Source organism: Trachurus japonicus, chromosome 20 (assembly GCF_045865225.1).
Source record: "Trachurus japonicus isolate A0001 chromosome 20, Traja_1.0".
NCBI lineage: Eukaryota > Metazoa > Chordata > Actinopteri > Carangiformes > Carangidae > Trachurus > Trachurus japonicus.
In genome coordinates, this window is record NC_140926.1 from 5,151,768 (window position 1) to 5,167,211 (window position 15,444).

Here is a 15,444-nt window from a genome sequence, read left to right on the forward strand (position 1 = left end):
TCCATACAGTATAAAGGTAGATGTTTGTATTAAAGCTCCATACAGTATAAAGGTAGATGTTTGTATTAAAGCTCCATACAGTATAAAGGTAGATGTTTGTATTAAAGCTCCATACAGTATAAAGGTAGATGTTTGTGTTAAAGCTCCATACAGTATAAAGGTAGATGTTTGTGTTAAAGCTCCATACAGTATAAAGGTAGATGTTTGTGTTAAAGCTCCATACAGTATAAAGGTAGATGTTTGTGTTAAAGCTCCATACAGTATAAAGGTAGATGTCCATGTGTAGTGTGATTATAAAGCAGCTCTAGGTTCTATATTAATACTGTGAAAGTATCAAAGCCTCAGTCCACAGAGAAATGCACACAGCCTGTATTCAGAAACTGAGCCTAAAAAAAAAACAGCTGTCAGGACTTCCTGTCACTTTGTGATGTCACAACAAAGCCCCGCCCCCCACGTGGACACACCATTCAACACTTGCAGGATTTGGTTTCTCTGAGTGTTTTATTTTGAAATCTGAAATCTGCTCTACTTTCTTTTTATTCGATCGCTCAGAAAACAGTCAGCCAATCAGGAGAGAGGCCCAGAGCCTCCTCTCTTCTGATTGGCTGTTACTGACCTGTTGTTAAATGAACTCCAGAAAGAAGCCTGAGAGACGACTAAGATTTTTTTTTTTTCTTCTTAAAACCACAAATCTCTCTTTCTGTGGTTTAACGCTTCAAATAAAACATTGCAAACTTGTAAAACTTAGCATATTAAAAAAAAAGTCAACAGGATTTTTGCATAAAAACACAGTGTTTTAGTCTCAGAGTGCAGACTCAGCAGTGAAAGCAGCGTGGGAACGAACATGTTTCTCTCTTACCAGGACGCTCTCATCGATGAAAAGCAGCGCAGACACTTTTCACAGCTCAAATCAAATCACCCACGCTGCTCTGCTGCCGACTCACTACAGACTGATCTGTGTCTGTGTCCACACTCTGCTCTTATCTCTCTCCCTCTCTCTCTGCTCTCCACCAACGGACCGCGTCGTGACATGAAACTGGATTTCTACGCCGTCTGATCAGCTCCACACCGAGACAAACACAAATCAACGTCTGGTGCAGCTCAGACGAAACGGAAACTTGAAAACCACAAACCTGAACGTAAACTTTTCACACACACACACTCGCACACACACATAGAGAAGCAGAGGAAACACAGTTGCTATGAGAAACCGTTGTTGACTAAAACTGACACCACGGTTTATTCAGACCGACAATTTGCCGTTTTAAATATTTAAAATCTCACTTCACTCTGGTGGAAAACATCAATTTGGCTGTTTTTGTTTTGTCCTTAACCTCATTCAACAAAAAACAAGTAAAACTTTGTGCATAAAAGACACAAAAACACTGATTTCTGCAATAAAAATTGAGACTTTCTTTCAATTTTATCTGTACACAGGAGAAAAAAAGGACTTATTTCCTAAGATTCATTTTACAGTACAGTATGATCACTGCAAAAACCCAAAATCTTTCCAAGAATATTTGTCTTACTGTATTTCTTGTCAAAATGTCTCATTTCTAGTCAAAACTAATCTCTTTCCACATAAAATAAGACTCATCACGTAAAAATTAACCTGTTTTTAGATCATTTTCACTTGTTTCAAACAAATCTTCATTTGAAATAAGTAGAAAAACCTGCCAGTGAAAGCAAGTTTTTTGTGCTTGTATATATTTCAAGTGAAAATATCCTTGAAAGAAGTAAAAAGTGTCTAAAAACAAGCAACTTTTTAATATGATGAGTCTTATTATAAGTATAATGAGATTTGTTTTGACTAGAAATGAGACAAATATTCTTGGTAAGATATTTGAGTTTTTGCAGCGATGTGGGAGAGCGCTGACATGTTTCTCAACCGGATAAAGTTGACAGGAGCAAATAAAGAGGAGCAGATCTGGTCCTCACCTCCTCCTCCTCGGACGGCGCTGCTCCTCTGGACGTCCTGGTTCTGCCCGTCCTCCCTCTGTTGCCCCCTCTGCTCCCTCTGTTGCCCCCTCTGATGTCCCTGCTGCTGCTCCAGCCGCTCCAGCAGCATGTGGCTCTCTGCGCTCAGCACGGCATCGTCCTCGCCCCTCCCTCTGGACATCCACCGCTCCAGCTCCACCTCCACCTCCACATCCACATCCAACTCCTCCTCCTCTTTCTCTTCCTCCCTCCTCCTCTCTCTTCCAGTCTGGGGCTGGGGCAAGGCCGGCTGCCGGATCGACCCCTCTGGAGAGGGCAACTTCCTCTTCCCCCCACCACCCACATCGGCCCTGTCATCGTCTCTCTGCAGTAAGTTGCGGTATCTCTGCTGGTCCACAACGCCGGCGTCCTGTTGCTGCTGCTGCTGCTGCTGCTGGGACGTCCAGACCGGGCCGGGGGCAGGAGGAGGAGGGAGAAGAGAGGAAGGAGGGGGCAACAGCGGCCTGTCTGAGCTGGGAGGGGGGGCTTTTTCTTTTTCCGGCGCCCTGGTGCTGCTGATGTGGATGTCTCCTGCGTGGTCGGTGGACACTGTGGTGCCGCCGCCGTTCCTCAGCGCCGAGGTGGACGATGAAGACGGGAGAAGCCGAGAGCCGTTATGGCCGTTCTGGAGCTGCAGGAGGAGGAGAAGAGGGGTAGAGAGGGGGCAAGAGGGGGGTGAAAACAAAAAACAAAACAAAAAAAAGACGTGGGTGAGTTTTCCACAGAGGCTGAGAAACAGAAACAGGTCGACAAAGTGCACACGCGCACAAAAACACAGAGAGGAGAATCACGCTGACTAATCACCGCCTGCCTGACTCACTGCACTTCCTGAGGCATCAAAGGGCGGCTCTATCTCGCCGGTCAGTCGCAGCCCACATCACAAAGCCATGCCAGCAAAACCCCTCTCCACACACACACATATACACACACATATATACACACACATATACACACTCTCTCTCTCTCCCTATGCACAATGCAACCAGCTTCAGCCAAAAGACACACTGACTCTCTCTCCTCCAACCATCAGCAGCTCCAACAAACCTGAGCAGCGAATGAGCAACAACAGTAAACAGCCATGTGACCACACGCAACGTAAACACACAAAGTCCTGTCGCTTCTTTCTTTCTTTCTCCTTCTTCGTCTTCTCCACTTTCCTCTGGTAAAGTCGACAACAAACGCACACTTTGAGCTCGTGAAGGAGAAGCCGAGGAGAGCTGCTTCTTGTTTCTCTCTCTCTGTCTCCGACTGGACAAAGGCTGCGTCTGTGTTTCAAACGCTCGGCTTCATCCGTTCAACGATGATGATGACGTTGATGATGAAGAGCTGAGTCAGAACTCTTTCTGAGAAGCTTCTTCGGCCATGCGGCTGCACATTCACCATGACGTCACACACAGAGAGCGGCCAAAACACAAAAACAAAACTCAAAATCTTACCAAGAATATTTGTCTTATTTCTAGTCAAAATGTCATTTCTAGTCAAAACAAATCTCATTATACTTAAAATAAGACTCATCACATAAAAAGTAGCTTGTTTTAGACACTTTTTTTTACTTCTTTCAAGGATATTTTCGCTTTAAATAAGTAGAAAAATCTGATAATGGAGCAAGTTTTCTTCCTCATTACGAGCAAAAAAAAAACTTGCTTTCACTATCAGATTTTTCTACTTATTTCAAATGAAAATTTGTTTGAAAAATGATCTAAAAACAAGTTAATTTTTAGGTGTTGAGTCTTATTTTAAGTGGAAAGAGATTAGTTTTGACTAGAAATGAGACATTTTGACAAGAAATAAGACAAATATTCTTGGAAAGATTTTGAATTTTTGCAGTGCACACGCACAGAGCGAATGGTCACAGAAATGTCCGGACATTTCTGAGCAGAGCTGCGTCGGCCTCGGGTGCACAGTGATTGATCATTGGTTGATCGGTGATTGATCGGAGTCTTACTTGTAGCAGCTCGACTGGACTGTGACTCGACTCGTCGTCCCTCAGGTCTAAGTCTGAGTCCTGGAGCAGAGACACGCACACGCTGCAACACCTGCTTCATGTCTTTTCTATCTCATTAAACCACAACTTTCTCCTTATCAATTAAACTTCCACTGACATTTGATTATATTCATTAACTCTTTATTTATCAGTCCCTGTGCTGATGTTTTTATCTGCATCTGGAAACACTCTCTGGTTCTAATGGATGGAAATAAATAAATAAAAAAGACAGTTATAATGAGAAATCAAATCTAAATCTCACATCGTCTGGAGCTGGTTCAATATGACAACAACAAGATTCCTCATCGGTACCAGGAAGGAACCTCCACAGGGCACACTCACTGTTACACACTACTAAACCTCCCACTGACTATTCATGTCTGGGAAAAGTGCAAACTAAGCAAAGCAGATAAGAAAATGACTGTTTCTTGCTGATTACTGGAAAAAAACAGAGAAAAATCTTGGCAATCTGTTACAGGACAAAGTTTAAAAGACGATCAAACACTCTAAAACTCATCTTTATGATTAAATGCACACACAGCCCTTCATGCCGTTCTCTCCCCTCATTGGATAACACTTGTATCCCACAAGGAAAATTTTCTCCTCGGGTTACAGCAGAGCAGAGTGACGGAGAGACTCGTGTTTAGGCTGAAATACTTCATGTAAGTGATTGCTGACGGAAAATAGGACTATTTAGGACTTATATTAACAAAAACATTCCACTGATATCTGCTTTAAATATTACATTGTCGATGAGATATAATTTAGACAGACTGCCTATGGATCTTGAATTGGAAGATGCATCACTGTGAATCTATTTGCATCTTGTTCTGTGTTTGCTTGTGATGTAATTCCTAAATTTTGTGAAAATGTATCTGTTCAAAGTTCTTAATTTATTGTCTAAAGAAAGAGAACACCTGTGAGTCGTTACAAAAATGAGATATTCTGGATTTAAACCTGTGTTAAGTGAAATTTAATTAGATTTTAAACATGTTAGTACTGTATGTGTATTTTCCTCTCCTACCTGCTCCATGTCTCCCAGTGTGATGGGCTGCGTCTGGTAGCGGCTGTTGGAGCGGCGCTGGCGCGTGTCTCCTCGGGTTCGAGTCACTCTGGACGGAGGCTGAGCCAGACGGTTGAACAGCGCCATCTTCTCCGCCAGGCTGAGGGTGCACAGGTCGGGCTCCTCCGGACCCTGACCCTGGTTCTGAGTCTGACTCTGATTCTGGTTCTTGATCTGGTCTTTACTCTCCATCATGGACACCGGTTTCGATTTGTGGACTTCCTGTCGATCCTGGACCAGCCGTGCCTCCCTGGCCTGCTCCTGTGCGGCGGCGGCGGCAGCTGCAGCTGCAGCGGCGGCGGCGTTCTGCTGTGACGAGGCCTGCAGGCTGAGGGAGGACGACACTTCTAGTTAGTTAGTCTGGATGATGGAGCTCATAAAAGTTGCATGTGATGTTACACTGCAGAGATTTTAAAGTTCACAACAACGACGAGCAAACTCAGGCACAGTGAGTCAAACGTGAATAAAACAAAAACTATTTTAGTCTGAATCATCGTGAGTCATGTAGTTTCCTGCGGTCACACAGGAGGGAGCCAACGCCTTAGAAACACTTTACATCACTCAGAAGTTAAGATCCAGTTCCTGTGAACACTGAGGTGAGTGAGTAGCAAACACACACACACACTGTTAAAAACTCAAAATCTTTCCAAGAATATTTGTCTTATTTCTTGTCAAAATGTCTCATTTCTAGTCAAAACTAAACTCTTTCCACTTCATCACCTAAAAATTAACTTGTTTTTAGATAATTTTCACTTGTTTCAAACTAATTTTCACTTGAAATAAGTAGAAAAATCTGCCAGTGAAAGCAAGTTTTTTGTGCTTGTAATAAGGAAGAAAAACTTGCTCCACTATCAGATTTTTCTACTTATTTCAAGTGAAAATATGCTTGAAAGAAGTAAAAAGTGTCCAAAAACAAGCTGCTTTAAATGTGATGAGTCTTATTTTAAGTATAATGACATTTGTTTTGACTAGAAATAAGACAAATATTCTTGGTAAGATATTTGAGTTTTTGCAGTGCACACAGTCACACACACACACTGTGAGTTGGCATTCAGCCCCGTGCACTCGTGCCTCCGTGCACCATGTACCTGTACACTAGCGTGGGACTGGGGAGTCGAGCTACAGCAGTGTGAACGCTCACTGTCTGTGGCGCATGGGAGGGGGCGCTACAGCGGTGAAGGAGAGACACAGGGGAGAGAGGGATGAACCAGGTGGAGGAGGAGAAGAAGAAGAAGAAGAGGAGTTTACAGCAGGATGAAGAGGAGACAGACGGAGACTCGGAGCAAAATTTCATTTCAGTGTTTTGCAACGAATGAAATTTTGAATCTTGTGCACAAAAGAAAATGTGACAGAGGAAATAAATAAGAATTTAAAAGATGGTGATCTCTGGAAACGTGGACGTAAACTGTAGCTGTTTGGACCAAGTTCAGTCAGACACGTACGTGGCGGCGATGACGACTTCCTCCGTGGTGACGGGCTGAGTTCTGGATCGGTCCTGGGTCCGCCTCAGTCTCCGGTCCACCGCCGTGTTCCTGGATCGCAGCTTCGGAGCGCCGCCATCGATGCTTTTCTCCAGCTCCTGCACGGAAACACTGAAGAGTCTTTACAAGGTCCAGGGAAATGTTCAGCTTGTTAAAACACAAGCTGCTGCCAAACACACACACACTGTACACACACACACACACATTTAGAGGAACATCTGCATTTAAAGTGACAAGAAATCAACACAACAGTGACTGAAGACGACGAATGAGCTCATTAAGATCCATTCAAAGCTCTCGGGAGGTTTGAGCTCCTCCATTAAAACGCTGCTTCTGGTCTGATCCCAGCTGGAGATGAAGATGAATCATCTCAGCTATTTACAAGGTTTCTGAACCAGGACCAGAACCAGGACCAGAACCAGGACCAGGACCAGGACTAGGACTAGGACTAGGAGAGGAGAGAGGACACAGGGAGCTGAATCTCACCCTGAAGAGAGAGCGCTTGGCTGCGACGCTCAACTTGGCTCGTTCATCCAACTTCTCCTCATCGGCTGCAGAGAGAGAAGAGATAGAGACAAGAGAGGACGAGAGGACGAGAGGACATTAGAAACTTCTCCAATAAAAAAAAACAACTTTCAGGACACTAATAAAAGCTGTTTTTAATATGTCATTGACTGTAAAAATCAGATAGTTTCAGTCATAAGCTGGAACGAGTCACAAGAAGATCATATAGAGAGATATATTGTATATATTTCTTCTTTCTATAATATTTTGTGCACATAGCTGTTATAAACTGTTTGAATTCTTATCATATTGTTGCAATTTTCCTTTTCTATTCATCTTCCTGCTCTGTTTATTACTGTTGAAAATCTACTTGACAAAAAATAAAACCAGATCCAGATTCTGTCAAAGGAGAAATACAACTTTAAGCTCCACCGATTTTATTCAAGCCGTTTAACCACTTACATCCCATAAAACGTTGATGAAAACAAATGCAATGACGAAGAATTTAGAAAAAGAAAAAACATCCTCACTGACGACCACTTCTATAAATGATGTCGTTATTGTGGTCATGTGGTTTTATCAGAAATCCACTCAAGGGACAGTAGATTTAATGTAGGCGAGGCTTCAGTGTTTGTTGCATTATGGGAAATGTAGTCCACAAAAGTGTAAATACTAAATCTGGAGACTTTTTTTTAACCTTTACAGTAAGACTTTTTTAAAGACTTTTGGAGACATGAGCAGTGGAGGAAGTTAAATCTGACAATGTGATTCACTTCAGCTGAGTGAAATGAAATTAAAAACTCAACATTTTCAATAAAATAATTAAAGATTGTGAGCAGTAACTCAACCCAAACTCCACACTGCAAAAACTCAAATATCTTACCAAGAATATTTGTCTTATTTCTAGTCAAATCAAATCTCATTCTTCTTAAAAAGCAGCTTGTTTTAGACACTTTTTACTCCTTTCAAGCAGATTTTCACTTGAAATAAGTAGAAAAATCTGATAGTGGAGCAAGTTTTTCTTTCTTATTACAAGCACAAAAAACTTGCTTCACTGGCAGATTTTTCTACTTATTTCAAGTGAAAATTTGTTTGAAACAAGTGAAAATGATCTAAAAACAAGTTCATTTTTAGGTGATGAGTCTTATTTTAAGTGGAAAGAGTTTAGTTTTGACTAGAAATGAGACATTTTGACAAGAAATAAGACAAATATTCTTGGAAAGATTTTTAGTTTTTTGTAGTGCATGTATATAAACTGTATAAATAATGTGAAGATTAACATGTGAAACAAAGAGTCAGAGTCACTCTTCTCTGCACTACAAATAATATTTCATGTAAAAATCTTGATTTCCAAGAAACTAAAAACATGAAAAGTGGAAAACCGATCACACACACTGTCAAGAAATATGATATAAGGCTGAACGTCAACATCATCATGATCATCGTCATCATCGTCAGCTGCTGCAGCATTTGGCTTCATCGCTGGGAGCAAAGATAAACCACTAAACCTGCGACTGACGACACCGAGCGAGACCGAGCGGAACTGGACAGGTGTGTGAGACCCTGCTGCACACACACACACACACACACACACACACACTAACACACACACACACACTGAGTCTCTGCAGGACACATGACATGACCTCAGTGAACAACTATTCCTGCTCTGCTGCCTCTGATCCTCCGTCCGTCCCGGCTCAGGGTTTCGTCTTTATGAGAAGCAGATGAGCAGGTTCTGCTCTCGGTTCTGTTCCGCTACCGTGAGCTCAGGAACATAACGACTCTATAAAACTATCTCTGAGCTTCTCCTGCCTTAAAAAACCTTAAAGGGATAGTTCACCCAAAATTCAAATTTCACTCATTATCTACTCGCCCTCATGTGGACTAAGGGCTGGGAGAAGTTTCAGAGTCCTCCGTGGCTTCTCTGAGTTACAGGGGGTCTCGGCGTAGCAGTGCATGTCCATATAACGGTTGCAAATGGATACCAACTGTCTTCGTAACAAAAAGACACACCAAAAAACATCCAAATACCTCTATGCTGCTCGTATGTAATGTCCGTCTTGTATTGAAGCCCCGAAATGCGAAATTGTCCCGAAAAAAATCTATATTTCAAGCTTGTTTGTAGCAGAAGCTCCTCGAAGCTCCTCTTCCCGGTTCGTCCAAATTTGACGAACCGGAAAGAGGAGCTTCCACTGCAAACAAGCTTGAAATATAGACTTATTTAATTTTTTTCAGGACAATTTCGCATTTCGGGGCTTCAATACAAGACGGACATTACATACGAGCAGCATGGAGGTATTTGGATGTTTTTTGGTGTGTCTTTTTGAACGAAGAAAAGTGAGCACCATTCACAACCATTATATGGACAAATACTGCTGCACGGACCCCCCCATAACTCCGAGAAGGCACGGAGGACTCTGAAACTTCTCCCAGCCCTTAGTCCACATGAGGGTGAGTAGATAATGAGTGAAATTTCCATTTTGGGTGAACTATCCCTTTAAAAATCAAACCTTTAAAAACAACAAGAACAAAAAACCCACTCATCCTGCAGCGTCTCGTCTGTTCTCAGGTCTTTTGATACGACGTCACATTCAGATAATCACATCAGCTGCATCGTCTCCACTGACAGATGTAAAAACCAACACGTCAGGTTTTTAACACCATTAACGCTCAGGACTGAGAACTGAGAGGCGCTCAGCTGATGCTTCAACTTAAAAATGGGTGTTTTTCACATCAGCATAATCTCATCATCTCGTCTCGTCTCGGCTCCTCCACCCGAGACAAAAGAAAAGACTGATGAAATTCAATTTGCTCAGACTAGATGAGCTCAGACGGCGTGACATCCTTTTAAAAGAATATGCAACAAATATAACCTTAATGATTATTATTGTTTCTGGTGGATTAATTAAGTCTAAATGAAGCTACGCAGCTAGAAAATGATGCATGAAAAAGTCCCAGTCAGACAATCACACATACTGATGATTAAACGCTGATTATTCCACTTAAAGCCGCCGTATTTAATCAATAACATGAGTGCAGAAGTCACAGTCGACAACATATTATGGTAAATGCTCAAAGAAAAAATAACAACTCACCCTCAGCGGAAGCAAAATCCGAGCTCACACACGACCTTTAACAGCAAAGGAAGGAAAAAAACAAGAAAAACAAAGTCAGTAAAATCTCTTTAAACATCCACGCAACACAGTGAAGATCAACAAGAGCTCAGAGATGAGGTGAGTCGGAGACAGGAAGAGGAAAAGTTAGGTTAAGTAGGCACATAGGAGGGAGCGAGGAGCTGCGGAGAACCGGTCGGTCGTTTTCTGGTGAGCGTTAAGAAGCAGAAATGAAACTAGTGAAGAAAAGTAAAGTAAAAGAAAAAAAAAAAGACTAAGTCGCAGAATTAAGCAGCATTACGGGAGTCTGTCCGGCTCCATGGTCTCACACAGTGATTATCAACAAAGGCCAATTCATGCTCCTCTGTGTGGTCACATGTGAAGGCCACTGCCAAGGCCCAATCACAGAGACCTTTGGCCTTTAAGCTTCACTGTTTGCTAATGTTGTTAGAAGGAGGGGGCAAAATCAAAGTGTGTGTGTGTGTTGTTAATGTGCTTAAAGGGATAGTTCAACATTGTGGCAAATTGGCCCATTGCCATAATCGCTATAGTCATAGCAGTAGGTTCGTTACCTTTAATTGTCGGTGCAAGCTGTTTTTAGAACGGCGGAGCAGAGCCGTGAGCTGCTCAGAGCTACGCTACGGAGGCTTTCCCTCATCAAACTCATCAAATACACAGAGTTGTTTTAGAGGGAAATACAGAGACTGCTTGATGGAAAACTGTCCCTGAAGGCAACGCGCATCAGCAGTTTTGCATGAATTTACCTCTGAAACAACTCTGTCTGGTAACGTTGTGTTATTATCTCATAGCGTGGTGAATGTTGTTGGATTGTGTATTTGATGAGTTTGATGAGGGAAAACAAGAAATCCCATCATGAGCCTCCGTAGTGTAGCTCTGAGCAGCTCGCGGCTCTGCTCCGCCGTTCTAAAAACAGCTTGCACCGACAATTAAAGGTAACGAACCTACTGCTATGACTATAGGGATTATGGCAATGGGCCAATTTTAAAGACTTTGTTGCACACCATAGAAACATCTGTTGTCCGTGTTCAAATGTCCAAGTCAAATCAACAACACCACCTCATGATTTCTTAAAAACGTGCATAATGATCGTATGGACATTTCCCAGCATGCCTCAGTCACTCGGCAGCCATGCAGTACCTATCGGTCTCCAGGCGCTCAGCGGATGTGATGGGCTGAGTCCTGAACCTCTCTGAGGTCTTTCTACTCTCCCCGGGACAGATGTACTGCCGGGGCCTGCGCTCCCCTCTCCACGGGGCCTCGTAGCCCGCGGGGGGGGCCCAGTCCCCTTCCACCTCGCTGCTGCAGCCACCCGAGGAGGTTTGGGAGGGGCCCGACAGATATAGAGTACCCAGAAGAAAGAGGAGATACAGTACAGTGAGGGAGAGATAGAGAGGGACGAAGCAGCAACACTGGATTCAAAGCGGAGGAGGTTTTAATGGAGGTTGATATCGATGCGAGGCCATGCAGCATGCAGCATGAACACGCCCGTCAGACCCGAGGAATCCAGAGAGAAACTACTGCAGCAGCTTGGAGTGTTAGTTGGTTAATGCATGAGCGGCGCTGACTCATCGTGCTTCGGCGTGAACTCCACACCGGACTCAGCAGCTTGTTAGTGCCTCAGTGTTAGGTAACAAGCATCAGGTCAGTGTGTGTGAAGCAGCAGCAGCAGCAGCAGCTTCACGTTCACGTTCGGCCACCTACAGCTCGTTCCGGCGCCGGGCCGGCGGCGTGGTGGTGGTGCTCTCCATGTAGGAGTGACGCAGCTGGGCCACCGACACCCGCGAGTCCTGCTGGTGCTGGTGACTCTCTCCGTTGCTCGTCACGTCGTTGTGGCTGCGGTGCTGCTGCTGCGGCGGCGGGACTCTGGGCTGCGCGGCACCAGAGGACGAGGAGCTCCGGGGCTGCTGGACTTTGTGGACGTTGTACGACGTTGTGGACGTGTGAGCCGGATTCTCCCGCTCTCTGGGCCGGCTCTCTCGACAGGCGAGGTCCGGCTCGTCCCACCGGGTTCTGCTCCTGCTGCGGTGTCTCTCCTCCGCCGCCTCGGCCTCTCTGCCCGGCCTCAGGTTCTGCTGCTGCTGCTGCTGCACGCGGGGCGACGCCAGCAGCAGCTCCTCGTCTCCTCTTCCTCCTCTGCGCGGGTCCTCGGTGCTGCGCTCTCTACGGCGGATCTCTGAGGGCAGCACGGCCTTCCTGCTCTTCAGGAGACCTTCTGTCTTCACATCCACATCCGTTTCCTCTGTCTCCTCTGTCTCCTCCTGCTGTTGCTGCTGCTGCTGTTGGGGGACGCTTCTGGATGTGGGGCCAGAGGTCATGGAGAGGTAGCTGGGGTAACCAACGCCCTCTTGTGCCCCCGGCCGGGCCAGCTGAGCCTGGGTGTGTTGGTGGTGTTGGGGATGAGTCTGGTGCTGGAAGTGTCTGCGGTACACCGGGACTTCGGTGACGACGTGGCCCAGCTCGGGGCTCCTCTGGCGGCCCTCGTCCCGGGCCAGACGCTCCCTAACTCTGATTCTTCAAGGAAACAAAGCGCTGGTTAACAATCAGGCGACAAAGAGAAGAAGACACACACTGCAAAAATTCAAAATCTTACCAAGAACATTTGTCTTATTTCTTGTTAAAATGTCTCATTTCTAGTCAAAACTAATCTCTTTCCACTTAGAATAAGACTCATCACCTGAAAATTAACTTGTTGTTAGATAATTTGCACTTTTTTCAAACAAATTTTCACTTGAAATAAGTAGAAAAGTCGTAATAAGAAAGAAACACTTGCTCCACTATCAGATTTTTCTACTTATTTCAAGTGAAGATATGCTTGAAAGAAGTAAAAAGTGTCTAAAAACAAGTATAATGAGATTTGTTTTGACTAGAAATGACATTTTGGCAAAAAAATAAGACAAATATTCTTGGTAAGATTTTGAGTTTTTGCAGTGCACGGTCTGTTAAAGTCCAACACAGACACAAACACAGCAGCACTCACAGAGACGAAACCTCCTCCTGCGTATTAGAACCAAACCTGGACGTTGTTAAAGAGCCACAGCTGCAGTTTTATTTGTCGTCAAGCTGCTAAAACATTAAAATGCTCAAACACTAAAAAGTTTACAGTTTTGTCGAGACACAAAAACACGTTTTTATTCTTTAAAGTTAAGTATTTTTGCACCTAATGACTTTATTACCTGATGGTTTTCTTCATTTTCATTCCCTTTATTTACAGGATAATTACTTACAACTTAGAAACTCCATCGGGCTGCATGTGGAGTCAAAATCCTTATTGGACAGTTCACATAAAATCAAAATGAAGCCTTTTATTATCCAACATGTTGTAATCATCTTCTCTATTTGTGATAATCACATTTTTGTCTCAGGGGTGAGGGGGTGATGTAGGGGTGGGGGGCAGCTGGAGTTAAAATGGAGCCATGGAGTCATTAAAGTGGCCGTGGGCTGCACATAAAGTCTATATTTATTTACACGGTACATTAGCACCATTAAAACTGAGCCAAATCAGCTATTATCAATTAGGATTTGTAATTTACCCGTGGACGTAGAGACGAATATGACTTCATTACTGTGAAACTGCAGGAATCTGAAGCTCTGAGAATCGATGTGTCTCGTTTTTTAAGCACATTTATGCACAACGTTTCTCATGATAATATAATAATATAATAAAAATGATAATATAATAATATAATAATAAAAAATCTCAGCTGTTCCTGTTAAGAAGAAAACTGAAGAGAGGAGCAGATGTGGAGGATGCAAACTGCAAACACAGGCCCCAGACCTGCTGATGCTGCAGCTTCTCCACCCAGTGTTTGATCCTTCATTAGTAAAAATGATCCTCCAGCATTTGTTTACACATGAGTATTAAACCAAACACAGCAACATGAGCATGAGACATGAAGTTATGGTCCAAAGCGAAGGCAGAAGGGAGGAGGAGGAGGATGGATGATGTCGTGTCAGCTAAAATGGATTCACTCTTTAAAAAAAAAAAAAAAAAAAAGAAGCTCTTTGGTTTTAGTTTTAAAGAAGCGCTGCTCGTAATGAGTTGATGGGGTTTGGGGTCAGTTCAGTCTCAGCCTGGTTTGTACCTCGACGGCCAGTTGATGAGGGAGTGGGTCTCGCCCTCAGCGTCAGTCTGCAGGAACCAATCAGTGCTCGGTATCATCTCTGCACTGTGCCGATGGAAACCCAGCAGGAGACATGAGAGTGAGCGGGGAAGAGTCTAAATAATCTAATAGTCATCTGACCAACCTGCAGGATCTTACCACCAATAAGTTCCAGCCTTTTAGCACCACACACAAAAACCATAGGCTATAATGTATGCTATTGCTACGTAGCCACCGTTAGCATTAGCAGCTGTTCAGCATCAAACTTTATTTCCTCTTGTTGGACGATCTGAATTTCCCTCCTAGGGATGAATAAAGTATTTTCTATTCTATTCTATTCTATTCTATTCTATTCTATTCTATTCAACAAAGTACCGTGTTCAATGTTGGAAAACAACCTTCATCCTGTCACTGCTAGCACTGTTAGCCTAGCTCGTCATTTTCCGATACCGAGTCATGCATCCAGTCTGTCCTGGAGTTTATCAACTATTAGTCTGTTTTTCTAGGTGTCTGCTGATTTAGAGAAACAATATTTCATTTCATTGTGTGGAAGGAAGTTCATCTAAATGATTATTAAAGGAAACCAAAACCTCTTACAAAATGCAAAAATGGTCGAAGTTCCAGTCTCGCCGAAAGCTGTTAATGCTATCGTTAGCTAGGTAGCAACATATAGCTCCTTTAAATGTTTGTTGAACGGAGATCAACTTGTTTTCTGATCGACTACTTATCATTACTGCAGCAGACATTCAGAGAAAAATGTCATCTCGCTCCACCAGAGCCGATGAGACCAGATGAGTCAACTCCATCGAGGAGAAGATGAAATACTGACCAACAGGACCAATGAGACAAAGACTTAAGTGGATATCTGATGGGAAACTAAAAAGGGTGGGACCATGGCGCAGTATTATTACAATACTTGAGTCACAATATGATGTAATTGTAATAACATCATATTGTGATAAATGTAATAATGCCTGTTTCCAGCTTTCTCTTGTCTTATTTCCTGTCTGTTGCTGCACTGTCCTCCAAATATCTTTATAATTATGATAACGATGATTAACAATAATAACAATACCATTGTGTTGCTGCAATCAGGCCTAGTTCTGATCCTCTCTCTGGTTATTTAAGCTCAATGGGTCGAGGAGGTGCAGCATGTGTTCCCGTTGGATCGGGTCCAGAGTGTAAATCTGTCTCCAGT

At 43.5% G+C, this 15,444-nt stretch overlaps 1 protein-coding gene across 1 annotated transcript in view; it reads right to left on the reverse strand.

Annotated features, from left to right (window-relative positions):
• The window catches only part of svila (supervillin a), a 63,793-nt gene that overhangs the window by 33,673 nt on the left and 14,676 nt on the right, over nucleotides 1–15,444 (reverse strand). The window contains exons 8-17 of the mRNA XM_085762681.1: nucleotides 14,229–14,312; nucleotides 11,848–12,657; nucleotides 11,284–11,442; nucleotides 10,108–10,142; nucleotides 6,992–7,056; nucleotides 6,467–6,603; nucleotides 6,113–6,190; nucleotides 4,986–5,352; nucleotides 3,923–3,982; nucleotides 1,939–2,608 (exon numbers count right to left, since the gene is read on the reverse strand). Coding sequence (XP_085618807.1) covers nucleotides 1,939–2,608; nucleotides 3,923–3,982; nucleotides 4,986–5,352; nucleotides 6,113–6,190; nucleotides 6,467–6,603; nucleotides 6,992–7,056; nucleotides 10,108–10,142; nucleotides 11,284–11,442; nucleotides 11,848–12,657; nucleotides 14,229–14,312 — 2,465 coding nt within the window. The remainder of the gene's footprint in view (nucleotides 1–1,938; nucleotides 2,609–3,922; nucleotides 3,983–4,985; nucleotides 5,353–6,112; nucleotides 6,191–6,466; nucleotides 6,604–6,991; nucleotides 7,057–10,107; nucleotides 10,143–11,283; nucleotides 11,443–11,847; nucleotides 12,658–14,228; nucleotides 14,313–15,444) is intronic.